Raw genomic sequence first — 19975 nt, 5'->3', positions numbered from 1 at the left:
CCGTCCGTCTGTCCGTCTGTCCGTGCAAGCTGTAACTTGGGTAAAAATTGAGATATCATGATGAAACTTGGTACACGTATTTCTTGGCTCCAGAAGAAGGTTAAGTTCGAAGATGGGCAAAATCGGCCTACTGCCACGCCCACAAAATGGCGAAAACCGAAAACCTATAAAGTGTCATAACTAAGCCGTAAATAAAGATATTGAAATGAAATTTGGCACAAAGGATCGCACTAGGGAAGGGCATGTTTGGACGTCATTTTTTGGAAAAGTGGGCGTGGCCCCGGTCAAAAGGAAGCTGCACCCACCTTTTTTTTTTTAATTGAAAATGGGCGTGGCGTCGCCCACTTATTGACCAAAAACCATATCTCAGGAACTACTCGACCGATTCAAATGGAATTCGGTACATAATATTTTCTTAACACCCTGATGACATGTACGAAATATGGGTTAAATCGGTTCACAGCCACGCCTTTTTCCAATATAACGCTATTTTGAATTCCATCTAATGCCTTCTCTGTATAATATATCCATTAGGAACCAATGATGATAGCGGAATAAAACTTTACACAAATACGGTATTTGATGCGAGAGTATAAAATGTTCGGTGACACCCGAACTTAGCCCTTCCTTACTTGTTATATTTTTTTATTTTATTGAAAGTCCTTAAGTTTCCGTCGAATACCAATCTAAACCTGCTCTTCCAAATTTCACATGCACGCGTGGCCAAGCAAACCTTACCACTCAAAATTTCGACTATTGTGCATATTTGATCACACTTTAGAGCGGTATTTTTCCCGGTATAGAAATTTTTTATTTAGAAATAAGTTAATGACATGTTATTAATCAAAAATATTAAAAACTAAAAACAAAACGCATTCAGCAATAGATAAATCAATTGAAAGATAGTGAGCTTTACAAAATGAGCTCGAAATGTAAGAGACTGACATGCGAAGAAAAAATGATATTGTTTATTTTTAAATTAAATTTCATTTACACTATATTTGAAATTAATATTTTTTTACTATTTTTTAATTGAAACACGAAGTTTAGTAGGTGTAGCATTTTAAAAACAATAAATCGGCCGCTTTTGTATAAACTGGATTATTGGTAGACATGCCGAAAGCTAATTTCGGCAGTACCGCTGATGGCAATATAGGTAGGACATTTTTTGAAAACCCGCGATTATCTGCTGATATAACAAAAATCGATTTTAATCTCATCTATAGATTAAAAGTTGTATTGAAAACTATTTGAAAATGCATTATTGCCAAAGGACAGAGGAGGCGGCCGAAGTAAGAAATAAGCATTTTCGATTATATGGAGAAAATTATTTATTTAATATATGTATTCGCTTTAATCTAAAACTGATGGGTAGGGCGTTAATTATTCGTACTATTATATATAATTATTTGAAATATATACTTTTTTTTTTATATAATAAAAACATTGTAAAATTCCGAATTTTTGCTACATTATTTGCGCTTTTTTTAATAAAAAACAAATAATTTATAATTTTAATAAAGCATGCTTATTATAAAAAGAACTATACCAATACCAAATACACTACTCAAAAATTATAACTCTATATATAATCTGTTAAATATTTTTGACCGCCTAAATTCATAAAATCGACCTACTTATGTGTGTGGTGAGTCGATTCGGCGCCGTTCGCAGCAACTCAGCTGGCGCTTTTAACGTTGAGATCTTAAATTGAAATACAGCTTGTGCAAGCACTGAGGCCGCTCGACCTTCCCGAGCGACATCGCTTTGTTCTCTCGGCTCTTGAAAAGTTCTTAGAATATCCGCCCTTTTCGAGCCTAATTTTGTTTAGCGATGAGACCCATTTCTGTTTCAAATTGCCGTAACGAAGAGCATCCTGAAGAGACTCAAGAGCTGTCATGAAACCGACTATTTTGATGCCTGATATTGAAGCTCGGGATCTCGGCGACATTTGGTTTTAACAAGACGGCGCTACCTCCCACACATCGCATCAATCAATGGGTTTATTGAGAGAAGAATGAGCATATAATTTCATGTTTTGGGCCGGCCGATTGGCCACCAAGTCTAATGTCTATGCGGAAAATTCTGCCTCGATTCAGGCAGCCTTTCCCCATTAAATTTGAAGTTTCGGTGGTTTTTCTTTTAAAAAGTAGGAAACCTCGAAATGAGTCACCCTTTATATAAAAAAATCTGTACTTGATTTTGATGGTTTAGTTTTCATGGCAGCTATATGCAATAGTAGCCTGATTTGAACAATCAAATCGTAGATTAAACCGTTGCCTTGGATAATAAGTTATTTTATATTATATGGTGATATCTCGTCAAACAAAAAAGTTTACTATGCAAGAATTTTATTTTGATAGTATAGTTTGTATGGCGTACCTACAGACAGACGCATCGATTCGGCTCACTATACTGACCATTTATATTACTTTTTCTTGTGTTTGGTATTTTGAACAAGTGGTTGGTAAATACCTTTAAGAAAAACTTGGGAAGTATGAGTTCTAAATTGCAATCAGAAGGTCCTCTGCCTGTCCTCTATTTTCTTTTTTAATACAATGTGTTAAAGATGAAGGTATGGATGGAGAAGGTTCCAAAATGCTGCCTAAGTTTACGGGGGTTGTTAAATAGTAAACTATAAAAGTTCAACTGTGGTACCACACTCTTAGTCCAAAATATATAGGTTATTATATATTTGACACAGTTTTATTAAGGAGCTTGCGTTTATTCGGACATTTTTAGTTCGTATGCAGATTGGGCTGTCTTTCATACAAAATTGTCAAATTTAAAGATTGATGAAAAATAATTACTTCATCATCACTGTTTAAGCCAGTGTTGCACGAAAACTACAATAAATTTTTAACGGCTTTGTAGAACTCGTTTCATTGAGGCAGCTTTTGGAGTATGAAGGACGACTACCTTTCTAAGAGGTTGAGAAGGGCTTTAAGTGGTGATATATCCAAACATGAATTATATTTACGTACAACGAAAAACAAAGCGTGAGTGGACCTAACATCGACTCGGATCACTACCTTGTTACAGCCAAGAATCGCACCCACCTAAAATGCACTCGGCTTGCACTCCTRCTCTCTGAGAGCACTCGTCATTGACACGACAAGAGTGAAGGAACTCGATGAAAAAATATTTATGTGGAGACCAGTTCGAACGTGTCTTTTGGCGTAGGTGAATGAATGTGAGTGATAGCACTCAGCGAAATCAACGTCAAAAAGTGTGGCCGCAAGCCGATTTTCACCTTTAACTTCTGTTAAAGGTCGGAGTTGAGGTTGAAGATGCAATCCGATCTCAAAACAAAAAGTTATATTGGAATCAGGAAGTACTAAGGCAACTTTTCCGCACCATTAGAAATCCCGAATCGAAAAAAGTCCGGAATCGACCCACCCTACTCGTCAACAACTCGGTATAAGGGAACTGGAGGACGGCATTTCAAACTTCTTCGCACAGATGCAACCGAAACCATTGGTTTTCGGAAAATGTAAAAGAATAGCTGAAACCACGAGAAGTGCCGTGTCGCAGCAGAGAGGCTGCATACCTAGAAACGTTACGATCGACCAAAACACGTGCGGGATTAGATAGATACCGAGAGGGAAGCGAGGTGCATTACTAGACAAACGATGCGGCGGCTAACAGAAGGCTTCAAGACCGGAGCATCCTCTTGTAGAATCCCCAAAGTGGCCGATGCCTAGAGCATACTAAATATCCCAATCGATGACGATGGAGCAGACGTTCCATTTTCCGACTACGATAAGGTTAGAATAGTAATTACGAGCCCGAAGCACAACAAAGGCCAATAGATTGCCGGCCGAGCTTTTCAAACAGCGTCGCGAAGAGCTGATAAGGAGCATGCATCGGCATTATGGTCGGATGAAAGAATGCCCAATGATTGGAATTTTATTGTGCACTGTCCAATCCAGAAAAAGGGAGACCCCACAATCTGCGAGAACTACAGTAAGATACGCCTACTTAACATCGCGTATTCTATCGAACGCATTGTGTGAAATATTAGTGCCCGCCGTCAACAAACGACCTGGAAAATCAACAACCGACCAGATATTCAGCATGCGCCAAATCTTGGAAAAAACCCCCGAAAGGAGAATCGACACACACCACCGTTTCGTCGATTTCCAAGCTGCTTTCGATAGCACGAAAAAGAGCGTTTATGCCGCGATGTCTGAATTTGATATCCCCGCAAAACTAATATGGCTATGTAAACTGACGTTGAGCAATACCAAAAGCTCCGTCAGAATCGGGAAGGACCTCTCCGAGCCGTTCGATACCAAACGAGGTTTCAGACAAGGCGACTCCCTATCGTGCGACTTCTTCAACCTGCTTCTGGAGAAAATAGTTCGAGCTGCAGAACTTAATCGAGCAGTTACAATCTTTTATAAGAGTGTACAGCTGCTGACATATGCTGATGATATTGATATCATCAAATGAGTCTGGCAGTGAACGAGGGCAAGACGACACATCTCCTGTCATAAAAAAACAATCGTCGCACTCGCAACTTGGCACTCACGTCACTGTTGACAGTCATAACTTTGAAGTTGTAGATAGTTTCGTCTATTTTGGGTCCAGCGTAAACACCACCAGCAATGTCAGCCTGGACTACTTCGGACTGAGTAGGCAATTCAGAAGTAAAGTCCTCTCTCGACAAACAAAAACCACACTCTACAAGTCACTCATAATACCCGTCCTGCTATATTTTGCAGAGGCTTGGACGATGTCAACAACGGATGAGTCGACATTGCGAGTTTTCGAGAGAAAAGTTCTGCAAAAGATTTATGATCTTTTGCGCGTTGGCCACGGCAAATATCGCATTCGCTGGAACGATGAGCTGTGTGAGATATATGACGACATTGACATAGTACAGCGAATTAAAAGACAACGGCTACGCTAGATACATAGGTCATGTTGTACGAATAGACGAAAACACTCCAGCTGTGAAAGTATTCAATGCTTCACTCCGTTGGAAGGACCAGGTGGAAAAAAAACGATTGGCGCGCTGTTTTTAACTGATCTATAATCGCGTAACCGGTGTCTACGCCAGTAAAGAAGAAGAAGAGTGGAAGTAGGTCTGAATCGATCTACCTTAAAACAAATTACCTGTGACCTGTAGAGGAACCTCTACTAAGTACATGGGGGCTCATTTGTCCAGTCATTTCCTAAGGGTACCGGAAAAGTGCGAAAACTCAGAAATCTGATCACCGCTTCGAAACTAAGAGGCAGCTGGTCGGCCCACCTTTAAGTGAACTGTGTTGGATTATTGAAAGAACTCAAGGTGGTACACATGGGTAGAGAAAAAATTCTCACCTCTTACCAGTGAACGCAAAGGTCCTTTAATGTGGTAGATAAGCTGTGCAAAAAGAAGCGGCTTAGCTGTCAATTCATACAAAACTGAACTGATATATTTACTAGGCGATATAAACTTCCGTTCCTTCATTAGAAGCTCTCATTCACTTCACCCGTCATATTCTGCATATAGAATCTGCGAACCCGGCAAGGACACTGCTGCGAAGGTTGCTATCAGACTCCAGGAAATCGGACTCATTAATGGTACCACAGCATCTCTTCGCGGAGCCTGCCTCTAGTGGCATCTTCTCCGTGTACATACCTTCGAGAGATATATGGGCGGGGCAAAGGCGCTGGAAAAAAACGCAGTGAGCTCGTTATTCAAATTTAAATATGAAAAGACTCAAGCATATGTAGCAAAGAGAAGATGTCAATGTCAATCAATTCTCCGCTTAGAAATAGTATAATATCAATATTGCAATTTACTTTTTATTTCAAGCCAAGCGTTTTATAATTTAAGCCTCAAAATTTTGCTTGAAAATTATATACAATTGCTAAAATACTGATTTCGGCCTTTGCTATTGTTTGTCCGCTGGAAGGAGGATTTGTGCATATTTGCTTATATGTGTTGAAGTTTGAAATATATTTGTATTTGTTTGAGAGCATACAATTTTATGCATGTATGCGTATGGTATGTATATGAAAATCACCTCATGTGACATGTGGCAGAAATAATATTGGCAACGCCAGTGTATATCATATCCGTTTACACTGCAAATAGCTCGAGCTTGCAGGCTTTGCTACTTCAACATAAAGCTGAAAACATTTTCTCGTATTGTAGATCCGTCTACATATGTACATATAATCCCGCTGGAGCGCAAAGTTCCGCTTCACTCATTGCAACACTGTCAAATTGTCACATTCGGCTCTCAACCGGAAATTTCAGCGTCTGCAGCTGTTTTCTGCCGCTATGTTTGAGTTTAAACGACAGCAAAACAATTGTAGCTGTCATTCGACAGAAAAAAAATCAGCAAATAAGCACAAATTAATATTTACACAGACAACAGATACAACAAATACAACAAACGATATGGTTTTGAATATGAGGAATTTCGGTGGTGTTAGTTCATTGGGGCGTCAAATAAAAAGTATTTCAATATTCATGAAATTATTGGTTCGCACACGGAACAGGTATATCTTTATATGTATATAACATATATTTTTATTTATTTTTATAATATCATTTAAAAAAAAAGAAGTCAAAAAAATTCACAACGCTCAGAACGTAGCGGTGGTTTTATTGAACTTCTTATCGATCTGTTTATTCATACTTACAGTTACAGTTATTTGTGTAAAAAATTCGAAAAATCATATTAAATGTGTCTATCTTATTGTTTATTATGGAGTAATGTTCCAAATAGGAAACTAAAAAACTGTGATTCAGTATCACAACCTAAGTAGAAAAACATCGTGCTGGTAAACTTTCGTATCGGTTTTAACTTCATTTGTATGTCTTTGGAAGTTTTACCGCAGATTTTGTCATTTTGCTTATTAAAAAGTTCGTCAATAGTAAAAATTTGTTAATCTCAAAAAAAAAAAAAAAAATTAAATTCTTTCATAGCCGTAGACCGCACATCTTGCATCTGTTCAGCCTAATTGCCTCAAGCGTGTTGTCTGAGGCAGGTTTCATTTAGAGATCGTCTTGTGCAAGTCCTGGCATTTACATAGTCGATATGTATATCCATTTCCCTTGATTCAATTTTCTGTCTTTCAAAGCGATTTCTGTGAATACACCAATAATTCAACTGAAAAAGAACTTTCACAACTGATTTGTGTAGAAGATAGCACCTTGAAACTCCTTTAAATAATTGATCCACGCCTCAGCAAATGACACAAAACAACAGCTAATCTGGGGGGTGAGAACTTCCAAGTCAGGGTGATGGTACTAGGTCAGTATGTGTCAGCTTTTTCTATGACCTTTTAGATTTTTTCCTTATTTGCCGTGGTTTTCCATATTAACAAATACGAAAGCTGATTAAAATTGACGCATTCAACAATATTTTGATTGACGCTGAATTGAATGCATGGCAGGCAACCAAAGAAGTAATAGAAGGCTTGTTGGGAAAGCATCGTTCCAACAACAACGATGTTACTGTCGCACGCATGTTAAGAGCACTCTCGAAAAAACATCAAGATAAGGGAAAACAATCCCAAAAGTTATCGACAGTGTGATCAGCGAAATGGAAGTTCATGGGTATGAACTGTTGAATGGCATGAGTTTAATTTGTCTATTGAAGATCACGCAAACTTTAACTAGGTCTTGATGAAAGCTTTCTAAAATATTGATATGCTAAGTTATGATGTTATGAAATAGGAAGCGGAGACAATGAAGGAAGTGAACACCAAAAAAGTTGTTACCGAAGAGAATATTAAGAAAACCAAAAAAAAAATTTTTTTTATGAAAGTAAAGTAATTATCTTCGAGAAAGCAGGCATCATAATAATATCAACTGAATGTGTATTACTTTGTAAGACTTTGTTCATAGCTTTAAAAATTTTTAGTGAATTCTTAAAAATCTATGGCGTCGCTAGATCGCAATACATTTGTGTCAACGTTTTTTCCTACCCTCCAAACCATCAACTCTCAGAATAAACTTCAATGCGCGTAGCGATTCACTTTTAATGTCGTCAATTCACTTAAAAAAGTTTCCCTGAAGCGAGGATCGTTTCGGTTTGCTGAATAGCCAGAAGTCACACGGAGCTAAATCAAGCGAATAACGTGGTTGCGACATGATTTGGTTGAAAATTTGGCTAAAAACTCACTAAGAATCAATGCAGTATGTGACGGTCTTACTTTTTCTTTCGTCTTTTTCCGGATCGTTAGCATAGATCTAAGGGTCGTCACTAGTAATAATACATTTTATGACATCCCGGTAGTCGGAAAGTATTTTTTCACAGAGGTTAGCGTGACGCTGTTTTTCGAAAACAATTTAGTGATTTTAGAACTAATCGCGATTTCACTCTTCAAAAATGTGTACACATCGAAAACACAAAAACACTGAACAAATGGTTGCGAGAAGCTATGTTGAATTAATAAAAAATGAAATTTTCAATTGACATGTTACCCTTAAAAAATTGGAATAGATAAGCTTGCAAAACATCGCTTCAATCTCCGTACATATTGTGCAAATCGGACCACTATAGCATATAGCTATCGTGTAAACTGTCCGATTAAAAAAGTTCTTTACATTGCCGAAACTCTGTGATTGGCTCTATAGATTCAGTGAAGCCGAAGTTAAAGATTTTTCATATTTATCTAGTCATTACCGAAATATTCTGCCCTCGAGTTTTGGTAGTTTTATTTAAATTATCAGAAATGTTTACAAATAATGTAAATATATTTTTCTGGTTCCACAAAGTTTTAGACTAGTTCATTCCCGTATTCCCGCGCTTATATTCGAATTAAAAAGTATTATGTTTTTGTATTTTAGAGCAAATTTGTTAAATAAAATATTTTTTGGCTCCACATTCGAAGCATTGTAAGAACTGCGAACAATTCATGAAACAAAAACAATTTTTGCTAACAATGAATTAATATTTATTAAGTGAAACTCACAGTCCACCGCGCTCAAGCAACGGAAAAATTCGATTTGTGACCAATAAAATGCACAAAGCCATTGAGCAACTTGCAACGGGCTATGAATTGAATGCTTGTTTGCATGTGTTTGTGTATTTTTGTTTATATGCATGTGCGTTTCAGTATTGAGCGGTGAGCCCTAAGGAGCTTTCACTTCCCCAAACGAACTCGAGTTACTGCGAATGTGTGTGTGTATGCAGTGTGTAAGGTAGTCATTGTGTGCGCATAGCGGCAACCAGGCGTTTAAGCGTGAACATTTCACTTTTCATACGCTTTCTGTTTGTTTTTTCCGCCATGAAAGCTGTGAGTAGTTATGGCCAATTTTGTTTTTGTGGCACCACCATTCCTTGCCCCTGTCAAATCAACCAACTGGTACTTAACCCACATTACAGTTACTCCGCCAGTAGGCTGGTGGGCCGTTATTGACTGCTGGCAGCGTTTCATTTGTAGGCACAATGTGCCCGCTCAGTCAATCACCGAGCGAATGTGCGTCACTGATGCGCGCATTTAAATTATTCGAATTATGCGGAAAGCAGTCGCGCGTCAAGCCGTGGCACAGCACAGCCACCTGCAGTAAGCTCACACATATGCGCGTACTCCTATGTGTGTATGCGATGGCAGCGTTTTCCCGCTCTCGCAGGAAGTACATCAAGCGAACCCGTGCGCCAGCAGTTGTGCGTACTTCCTGGCGTGAAGAGTGAAGGACTTGTGGTAGCTCAAAGCATTTTCGCTTTTATTAAATATTTTCCCTTTTTTGCTCTTCAACACTTCCACTTTCATTCACTACCCTGCCTCTGTGCTTACTGCTCTCATCTAGTTTTGCATTGATTGTTCAATGCGCTGCGTAATTTATGGATCATTGGCAATTTGTCGGCAGCGAGATTGATTTTTCCATATTTCTATCGCTCCTTCCAGTTTTATTCATTTTGTTTTGTTGGTTAAAATGCTGATGGATATATGAGAGAGAGTATATAATACGGTAGTCTATAGTATCATTTAGTGAAACGAAGTTAATTCCAGGTTCGGCAGAGCTTAGGGAATTCCTTCGGCTAATCTGTTGGTGCCTAGGTATTTTATTTGTTTTGATTTTTTTTTTTTTAAGTACGGTCGTTAGTTAATAAAGCAAAGCGATCCAACTTGGGTTTGTATTTGGAGGCTTTTGTTTAGAAATACTTCAGAAATATACCGAATTACAATCGCTTGTCTATATTTTGGCTTTTTTAGCTTAGAACTTACTGCTACACCTCCTTCGTCTTTTGAAAACCTTCTTGTCGGTACAACTTTGAGACACTTTTTAACTCATAACAGACCGTATCGGAAAAAATGCTAGACTTTCAGAAAAGAAGAATAGAACTCTGGTTTCTAAACCAAGATACACAGGATAGGTTTAATTGCTGATTCCGGCAATGTAGGTCACGAAAATTCCTCCTGGACGACTGAAGCATACCCAAAAACAAACTATTTGGAACACAAAACCTTTCGCTGTTGAAAAAGTTCCAAAGAGAAATTAACTAAGGCGACAGGTGACTATTATTAATTCCAATTGTTCCATCGGTATTATGAAGGTATGTTATCTGAAATGTTTCAACCACAACCTTATCTGTCGAACATATAATATTTACCATTTCGAGATTAGCTCTTTCAAAATTTCGTCGCGGCTTCATATCAAATGGTTCTTCTGTTCAGTGAGTGCAATTTTCGATGACTCGTTCGAGCATTTCGATTAGTAACTAGCGAATGACGCTATTGATTGATCCATAGTCATTTGCACATCCCTACAGGAGGCTTCGCTACTTCAAATTACATACATGATATTCATATGTTCAACATTTTCAGGTTCTGTACTCAGATATAAATCAGTTTTAACCAATATTAAAATTTTGTTTCACTCATCCTCCATTTTATTTCGTGTTTCATTCATGCCATTGTAAATTTCTGAAAATGTTGTTACGTTATTTTGCATTTCAAGCGACGATATACACTAGACATAGTTGCTTAGCGAGTATTTCCTTTTCTGATGTAGATAATATGTCCTTATAATGCCAATGTGCCACTTTTTGAAAGATACCCTAACTCTTTCCAATTGTCTTCCCATTTTCATTTAGTTCCCAAAGTTTTCTCTTACCATAAGAGACTGTGTATAGGAATCAACCGGAACCCACTTTCTTGAATTTCTTTATTGGGCCTTTATCTACCAAATGGTATCCATGGTAAGGGAGAGAAAGGATACGACTATAGAAAAATCTTCTAAGAGTTGACTCGACTACAAATGCATCGATTGCTCTAAAAACCGTATCCGGTTGCAAATGGTTGAAGAGCGATCGATATCGTACAGCATCTTGCGGTGTTGCCTCCAGGCTTTTTACAAAAACTTGCAGAGCACTACCAATCGAACTGCCTTTACAAGAGACCAGGGAGGCTTCTGAATATAAAATACTTGGCGATGACATGACATCTCTTCAGTCTTCGTAATAAGTTTTCAGCCACAGGGATACGTGAAAATCGAACACAGTTGGCAACTTCAAATATCTGCACGACACTCTCAAATTCGAACACAAATCTGAGTACCTACGTTCGACTGCCGTGAGGTTTTGTTCGAACTTAAGCGTTACTCGATGGTTAAACCAAGCGGTTATCCCATATTTAAAACATTCTTCTCATTACATTTCGTTAAGATTATTTGAGATACTCATATTCACAGAAATTTAACTGAGTATGAATAAAAAGAACTGAAACGATAAAACATTAGTGATAAGTTTAAGTTATAAGCCAAATAAGACCATACTTCAACTCAAATTAGTGGTCTACTTTCGTTGAAGTTTGCGTCACTACTTGGAATACTCCAGGAAACACCTGTAGATGTTAATCGCACACAGATTTTAGTCCTTCCACTTCATGAGCGCCTACCGTAATATATTCATATGGCATACCTACTCTAAAAGTACCGCTGTAATACCCGATGGACGCACACGTATGGCAGTGCACAATATTTATATTACCGCCATGTTTTCTGTTCATTTGTATTCGGTTGGCCTGCCAGAGTGAGTGTGAATTTTCCGCTCTACTTAACAGACATTCGTTAACTATTTGTACCGAGCGTTAAAATGCATGACTACACTCACACAAATATACAGAGGAGGTTCGCATACACAGAAAATACATTAACACTTGCCGATCAGCCGCCATCAATCCCGGCAGCTGGGTACACAGCACACTCGCACCAACTCACAACTTCGCTATTCGTTGCGCTCATTTATATTTTCTATGTATTTGTGTACTTTGCAGGCACGCTATACAAAATCGGCGATGTACTGCCACAGGACACCGGAAATTGCCTGCAATGTGTGTGCATAGATGGCTCGACGAGCGATGACACGCCGCGCGTCACCTGTAGTCCGCACAACTGTCCGCCCCTGGTGCTGCCCGATTTGTTCGATGCCACAGGATATTAAACGGCGCTACAACAACACACATGGGCCAACGGGCCAACTCACACCGCGGTCGACAGCGTATCCAGCACCATGCACCCACACACACACTTACACCTATAAGGCAACATATAATAAAAAAGATGAAAACGTTAAAACTAAAGCATCACTCCTGATGGCAGCAGTAATAAGAATAATAATGGTGCATTGCGCTCGCAGTTCATCAACTAGAGCCACCGATGTCGCTGAAAGTTAAAAGGTAAATTGCTTATAATATCAGACCACGTGATTTATTGACATTCCACCCACGTGGAACGTTGTGGGGTAAGGTATTAGCTCAAAACAACCAGAGAGACTGTCTGCAACTCGCTTTAGTACGAGTATAATATATATACTATAGGCGCCATTTTGCATTCTTCATCAACAGACGCTTAAAATATTAAACATTATACACGATAAATTTATATATTTAAATACTTGTATATATGTATACATATCTAAACAGTCGTGGTTAAAAACTATGCACTCTGATCGAAAATGAGATATACAAGATAAGAGCAAGAAAGAAGACTGGTGACAGAAGGAGAGGTTAAGTCAGTTGTGGTTTCAAAAAGTCTTAAGTAAGGATCGAAAAGAAAGTCTCGTTTCAACAAAGAGCTGGACTCGGTCACAAATTTGTACAGGTGGCTAATATAAATGTGACTTCCATCGATTCGCCTGAAGAAGGCATAAGTGCCGAGCTGTTTCAACTTGGGAGCAAAGTCTAAAGAGTATAAAGATGCAAAATGCAGTATAGCATCACGTTGCGGTAGTCTTGGATTAACTCATAAACAGTGTCTCAGAGCCATCACCCAAAAGCCTTGTTCCTTCAGGTTTTTACAATAGATAATTCATCAACATTCACAAAACAATAGGGTGAAGACCAAACTTTAAGAAATACACCTAACAGTTCTGCAGAAAACGATACTATAGAAAAGATGCTTAAAATTAGAAGAGACTTTAAGGTTTCATAAGCTGAAAGGTCAGAGATTCTTCAAAAATATGCTAAGGCGACAACCGACAAGCTTCAAGAATATGGCTGCATATAATACAGTTCAAGCAGATGAGGTAAAACTTATTATTTACCAACTGCTTGCTGAAGTTTCTCAGCTTTAAGGTCATCAGGTACCGAGGACTTCAATATTTGGAATGAATTCATGGCCCATACAGGGCCGTAACCCCCACAATGACTTTTCTTGAGTTCCAAAACGTGTTTTTAAAGTTCTTAAAGGCGAAGAGAAAAATTTGAAATTTCAATTTTGAGATGAAGAGTGCAATCACAAAATTCAATTTGCAATCTGTTACGAATCAATTGTTTTTAGTTCCAATGAATATCACAATATTGGCTTTTTTTGATTGGCCTCTGCCACAGTCTAAGTATCTCAGCAGGCCTGGAAATGGCACCACCTTTTTGTCATGCGGCATATAGGCCGCGACCAGCCGGCGTTTTCCGAGAATTTTATTCTTTAGTAATAAGGAACACTCTCTATCAAGTTATTAGAACAGAGTGGACGCAACTGTAATATTTTCTATTCTCTCTACTAGGAGGCTATCTTTTGGAAGAAATTCTTGAAAAATTGCTCTCCAATAAGTCGACTTTTTATCATAACTTAAGCCAATAACAAATATTATTCTATTACATTAGATACTCCAGCGACGCATCGTACGCAAACTTAAAATTTACCTTCTTCGAATTTTCGAAAAACATTCATGGATAATTCTATAGAATCAGCATAGAATATAAACGCCAGTCATTTCAAACATCTTTATGTCCAAAAAAATTGTCGAAGCTTCTTCTCATAGAACACACCCATCATCGAATACACAATCACTTTCAGAATGTGAAGCTAGCATGCCATTATTTTCAACACAACTGTAAGCGAGTGTATCAGCTGTCGCTTGGGATGCGTATCCGTTATGCAACTGCATCCATACAACAAGCGCGCGGAGCTTTACTGCACACTGCTAATTCCTTTCTATATGCAGCAGCACACATTTTTATGCAATATTTATTTATAACGGTTCTCCTAGTTTTTGTTTTTATTTCCTTTTTCCGCTTTCTAGTTGCATTTGGCGGGATGCTGTGTGATTTTATGCTTTCACGCTTTGTTGATTTCGAAAATTACCGACTCGACGTTAACTAACTGCACCGTGACCGCCCGCCAACCACACCACCATATATGCGTAGCTCATGCGAAGGATTCTGTGCATTTAATATTCTTATGTGATTTCATATCGCATTTGATAACCATAAATTGTGTGCACGACATAATTAAGGCCAGAGGTTAAGCCACAAAATAGATGAGTTTGTAAATCATATAGAGTTGTGTGCTCTCTGGCGAAAAACAGTTGAATATTTTAGCAAAACATATTATATATTGTTCAGTGCGAGTAAAAATAATCAAAAAGTGACAAAGATCAATGATGTCGGATATCAAAATATAGTTCTTTAACCTCTGAGAAATACAGCAATTTAATTTATCCGATGAAGTCACTCTATATATAAGCCTCAGCTTAAAGAACGATATGAAAAATCACAAAATGAAAATAAATTATCCAGTGGTTTCTTCTCTTCGCTGTTTGGCGAAAATTCGAGATGCCAGGTGCAGCTAGACCCTCCTCCATCTGATATCTCCAACGGAGAGAGAGTGTTCGCCTCCCTCTACTTCCACCGGCAGATACTGAATCGAAAAAGTCCTCAGAGGTGATCGAGTAAACGATGTTCACAGCATACTAACTGTCAACAAACTAATTGGATCTTATCAGTATGGCTTTAGACCTGACAAATCAACAACCGACGAGATATTCATCATGCAACAAACCTGGGAAAAGACCTGTGAAAAAAAATCGGCACTCACCACTTCTTCGTCGATTTCAAAGCAGCTTTTGAAAGCAGATATAGCTTTATGCCGCGATATCGAGCAATACCAAAAGTTCCGTCAGTATTGGGAAGGACTTCTCCGAGCCGTTTGTTACCAAACGAGGTTTCAGACAAAGCGACTCCCTATCGTGTGACTTCTTCAACCTGCTGCTGGTCGAGCAGTTACAATCTTTTAAAAGAGTGTACAGCTGCTGGCGTATGCCGTTAATATTGATATCATCGGGCTCAACACGCGCCGTTAGTTCTGCTTTCTTCAGACTAGATCAAGAAGCGAAGGAAATGGATCTGGTGGTGAACGAGGGCAAGACGAAATATCTCATATCATCAAACAAACAGTCGTCGCACTCGAGACCATGCTCCCACGTCACTGTTGACAGTCATAACTTTGAAGTTGTATATAATTTGGTCAATTTTGGGACCAGCATTAACAGCAACAACAATGACATCAACCAACATCAACATCAACCAACTGGGGAGCGTCACCTTCCCAATGAAGGGACCGGATATTCCAAGTATATGGCCTCAAATCGTAATCCGCAATTCGTTGGCCATGGTCGTCATCAAACGGGGGGTCTCTCATCCGCGGCTGATTGCTATTTTTCATTGGGTGCCACTGGCCACTCCCAAGTGAATGGAAATCAAAGAACTTTACATGCGTGAACTTCAACACATGACTCCATCCTCCATCGCCATCGACATTGTTCAGCGAATTAAGAGACAGCGGCTACGCTGGCTAAATCATATCGTGCGTAGGTATGAAAACACTTCAGCTCTGAAAGTATTCGATGCAATACCCACCGGAGGAAGCAGAGGAAGACATCCACTCCGTTGGAAGGCTACGCTTGGAGTCCCCAATTGGCGCCACGTCGCAAAAAGAAAACATCACTATCGCGTTGTTGTTAACTCGGCTATAATCACCTAAGCGGTGTCTAGGCCAGTAAAGAAGAAGAAGAAGATTTGATAAATTACATTGTTATTATCTCACATTATTTTGATAATGTTTCATGTACCGTTAGGATGAAGTTTTTGTGCCGGAATCAGTTTAGACTCCGACTCTTTTCAGATTAGATACTGCATACTTGAAAAACACTATTTGAGTAAAGTATTATTCCTATTTTCTGCAACAAAAAATCAGACGAGTTGGCAAAGGCAGAAGATTTCCTTAAAGAATCCAGGGCAGAGATTATACCAAGACCGCTAGGATCGATCAAAAGAGAGATCAATAGACAATTTCCACAAGTTGCAAATAACAGATGGAAAAACATAACAAAATTCACTATAACTAAGCAATTATGGCCAACATATGAAGAGAAAAAACTAACGACTAGGTCTAGGAAAAGTATTTACTGAGTAACAGCTACCATAACAGGGCACTAACCATTTCGAGAACATGCGTCTAAAATGGGTATGCCCTACAACAACATCTGCCGAGGCTGCGAAATAGCTGGGAACCAGGAAATCATTTTACACTTTCTCTGTGAATGCCCAGCTCATGCACAGATCCGACACAAAACACGTGGAATTCAATATCGGACAAAAGTTGCTTCATCGAGACCTCATACTTTTTGACAGAGAATGTGAAACGTGATAGAAAATATAAAAGGTCTACGAATAGTGCATCAAAATGCCACAGCCAGTGCTAATTGAGGCCGAAAGACAACAGTCTGCACTCCTACCCACCTACTATAATTCAGTCAGAAAATAATATACAAATACCACATAGTGTGCAAGCCGGGAGAATAAAATATGGCTTAGACTATTTAGAAAAGTAACTGGTACGCGCCAAAGACCAAGCAAGAGCCAGAAGATTGAAGTTCTCTCGGTGAACTTGCTCCGAAGAAAGCCTGGACTGTCATATCAGTCGAAAATGACACCTTCTGGAGAAGGAAGGTGTTTGCGTATATACAGACAAACGGACGGACAGACAAATTAACTCAGCTCGTCACTCTGATCATCAACATATATTTGTTATAGGTCTTCCTTCTAAGTGCTACAAACTTCGTGGCAATGTTAGCATATCCTACTCAGAATTTAAAATTAATTCCATTTGACAAAAATAAAAGTGTGCTTCCACCATGACAGTGCACCGGCTAAGAGTTTAAATCAACCTTGTAAGTTTTTCCTTGCGTGGGGCTAAAATTTAAAAAGTTACTTTAAAACTGGGTTCAAAAATGCACCTTAATTATTATGCGGATTTTAATGAAAACATATTTAACAAACAAATAATATAATTTCACATCAAATCTTTATTTAAACTCCAAAAAAAAAAGACCTTGTGGTTATGAAAGCCTGATTGAGTTCTTGATACTTGATTTTATGAAAGTTTCCTGTAAATTTCCAACGGTATTTGCAGACAGTTTTATTTTTTCTTATGATAATATGCTTTGTGCCGCCAATTCTCAATTTCCAATTGTATTTATTTCTTTTTTTTCAGCCAATGGATCGCCAACATTCGGTCGATGTAAAATGCAACGCCTAGGCATATCCTCCAACAAATCACACTTCCAAAGAAACTACAACGTCAAACGTACACAGATATCTACATAGACCGTTACACGCACATATTCATAAGCTTAGTCAAATATAAACTGCATAGACCATAGTCCTTCCATATACATATACACATGTAAGCCTGCACACCAACACATTTAGAAAAGATCTGAAAATATGAAATAAATGAAACACACATATTTAGTGCTAAGTCGAAAGCTAGAAACTCACAATTAGAAAAAGCCAATAAAAATATTTCAAAAACTGTATGATAACATTAAAATCCAATATTTATTTTTCGAGTTTTGAGTTTCGAGCTTGCATAAAATATCATTTGGCGCCACTTAATGGCAGAACGGCAAAACGCAAAGCATAATGAGGCTACCGACTGCAGAAATCTTTGCAGTTAAGTGTTAGTATATCAACTGAGATGCATGTATAGGATAAATGTATACATATTTAGCGGTATTTATATGACATATAAAGCAAAATATACTGTTTATTTATATTTGAAGCAGTATTGTATCAATAATTAATTTCTGCTAAGATGATAATGAAATACTGGCAACTAGAGAACTATATGAAAATTACAACAAAAACTCATATGAGACATGTATTTGCATATATTTAACTATATATATATTTATATATATATATATATATATATATAAATAACGATTGAAACTGAGTACAGACAAATAATTTTCTTTCATGATATGCACCGTTAAATAAACTAAGCTTATAACCGGAATTCATAGCAAACAACAAACACATAGCATTGGCATATAAACAAATTGCCGAACACTCGATTCATAGCTTTATTTGAAATGTTTCAATTATGCAGCGAAAATGCAGCCAATTCGATATGTACCAAATGCTGAAATTGCGCATTCATAGCGGGCAATACAAACAGACGAAAGTGCATGTGAAATAATCTATTAAAAAATATGCATAAATGCGGTTTTCCATTTGCACACTGGCCTTTCCACAAACATTAGTGTGAGTGTGTGTGTGAACATATTTGCATATTAAACGCATATCATTCCTTAAAACGCAAAACAACGTATCATAAAACATTGGAATTTGTCTTTTTTATTGCCTACGATTCACTACATCACATTACACATAAGTATTATACACGTTTAAACTTCCGTTGTCCAATATATCCACAATATAACCGGTAAATAACCATTTTATAACCAAAAGACACATTTCGTTTTAATAAGCGTGATTTCTATTATGTTATGACTTATGAAAAGTGATGTTACGTTATTTTACATTTTAGGGTACGATATGCACGTACATATGTGCGCTGCAAAGTGTGCGCTCGCTTGTGGCAGTGCAAAAAAGTTGCGTATACGCCACGGCGCAAATGCGGCGGCTCTCGGTTAATCACTTCAACAACTTAATTAAAAGTAATCAAAAGTATATAAACTATTTTCCAACAATAACAACAAAAATTAATTTAATTGCCTCGCATTTTAGCGCACGGATTTATTGTCTTTAAATTATGAAATCTGTGTTTGTTTTTTTTGTTTTTTTGTTCAACGCAAATAATCATTTTGTTTGCATTAGTTGCTTAATGCACAAAGCTTTTCCAACCAAAGCTGATTTGTATGTGACGCCGATAAGCATGCTAATCGCGGATTATCCCTAACAACCGTTGGATATGCCAACAATAACTATTTTAACTTTAGTTTCATCAATTTCGAATTTTCGAAATTTGTTTGTTGCTTTACCATTTTTATTATTTGTTTAATTTGAAAAGATTATAATTTGCAGAATTATTTAATAGCAAGCCCGTGCGGCATATATCACTTTCATATTTGCATTTGGTAAGCTTCAATTGGTTTTTGGTAATGCAAGCCTCGAAATTTTATTTATTTTAGGCGTTAAATTAATTATATTTGTCTCCATATGATTTTGATTTCATGTTATTGGCATGCTTTTCGCAAATTATGAATATTTCTGCCAAAATTATTAAATATTTATTTATTAAATATTTGCTTTTAATAACTGGTTCTCAGTTTTTGGTGCGGCGTTGCCTCATTTCCAGCTTTATTAATCATTTATAGCGCTGTTCGCGACATATTCGATACGCGGAAATTATGCTTGTTGGGTCGGCAAGCTAATTAAATGTGTTAGCACTTAATGCACCACACTTTTCAATTTAAACTGGGAATTTTAGAGTTTT

At 37.8% G+C, this 19975-nt stretch overlaps 1 protein-coding gene across 2 annotated transcripts in view; it reads left to right on the top strand.

Moving 5' to 3' along the window:
• The window catches only part of LOC108978933, a 95080-nt gene extending 76703 nt beyond the window's left edge, over positions 1–18377 (top strand). For both annotated transcript variants that reach the window (XM_018949452.1, XM_018949451.1), the window contains exons 7-8: positions 12229–12630; positions 17726–18377. In XM_018949452.1, the coding sequence (XP_018804997.1) occupies positions 12229–12395 (167 nt within the window). In that variant the 3' untranslated portion in view covers positions 12396–12630; positions 17726–18377. The remainder of the gene's footprint in view (positions 1–12228; positions 12631–17725) is intronic.
• The last annotated feature ends 1598 nt before the right edge of the window (positions 18378–19975 follow it).

Source organism: Bactrocera latifrons, unplaced genomic scaffold, assembly GCF_001853355.1.
Source record: "Bactrocera latifrons isolate USDA-ARS-PBARC rearing strain unplaced genomic scaffold, ASM185335v1 scaffold_13, whole genome shotgun sequence".
NCBI classification, from domain to species: Eukaryota; Metazoa; Arthropoda; class Insecta; order Diptera; family Tephritidae; genus Bactrocera; species Bactrocera latifrons.
Note: the sequence above shows the minus strand (reverse complement) of the source record. Positions and strands in the feature narration are given on the sequence as shown.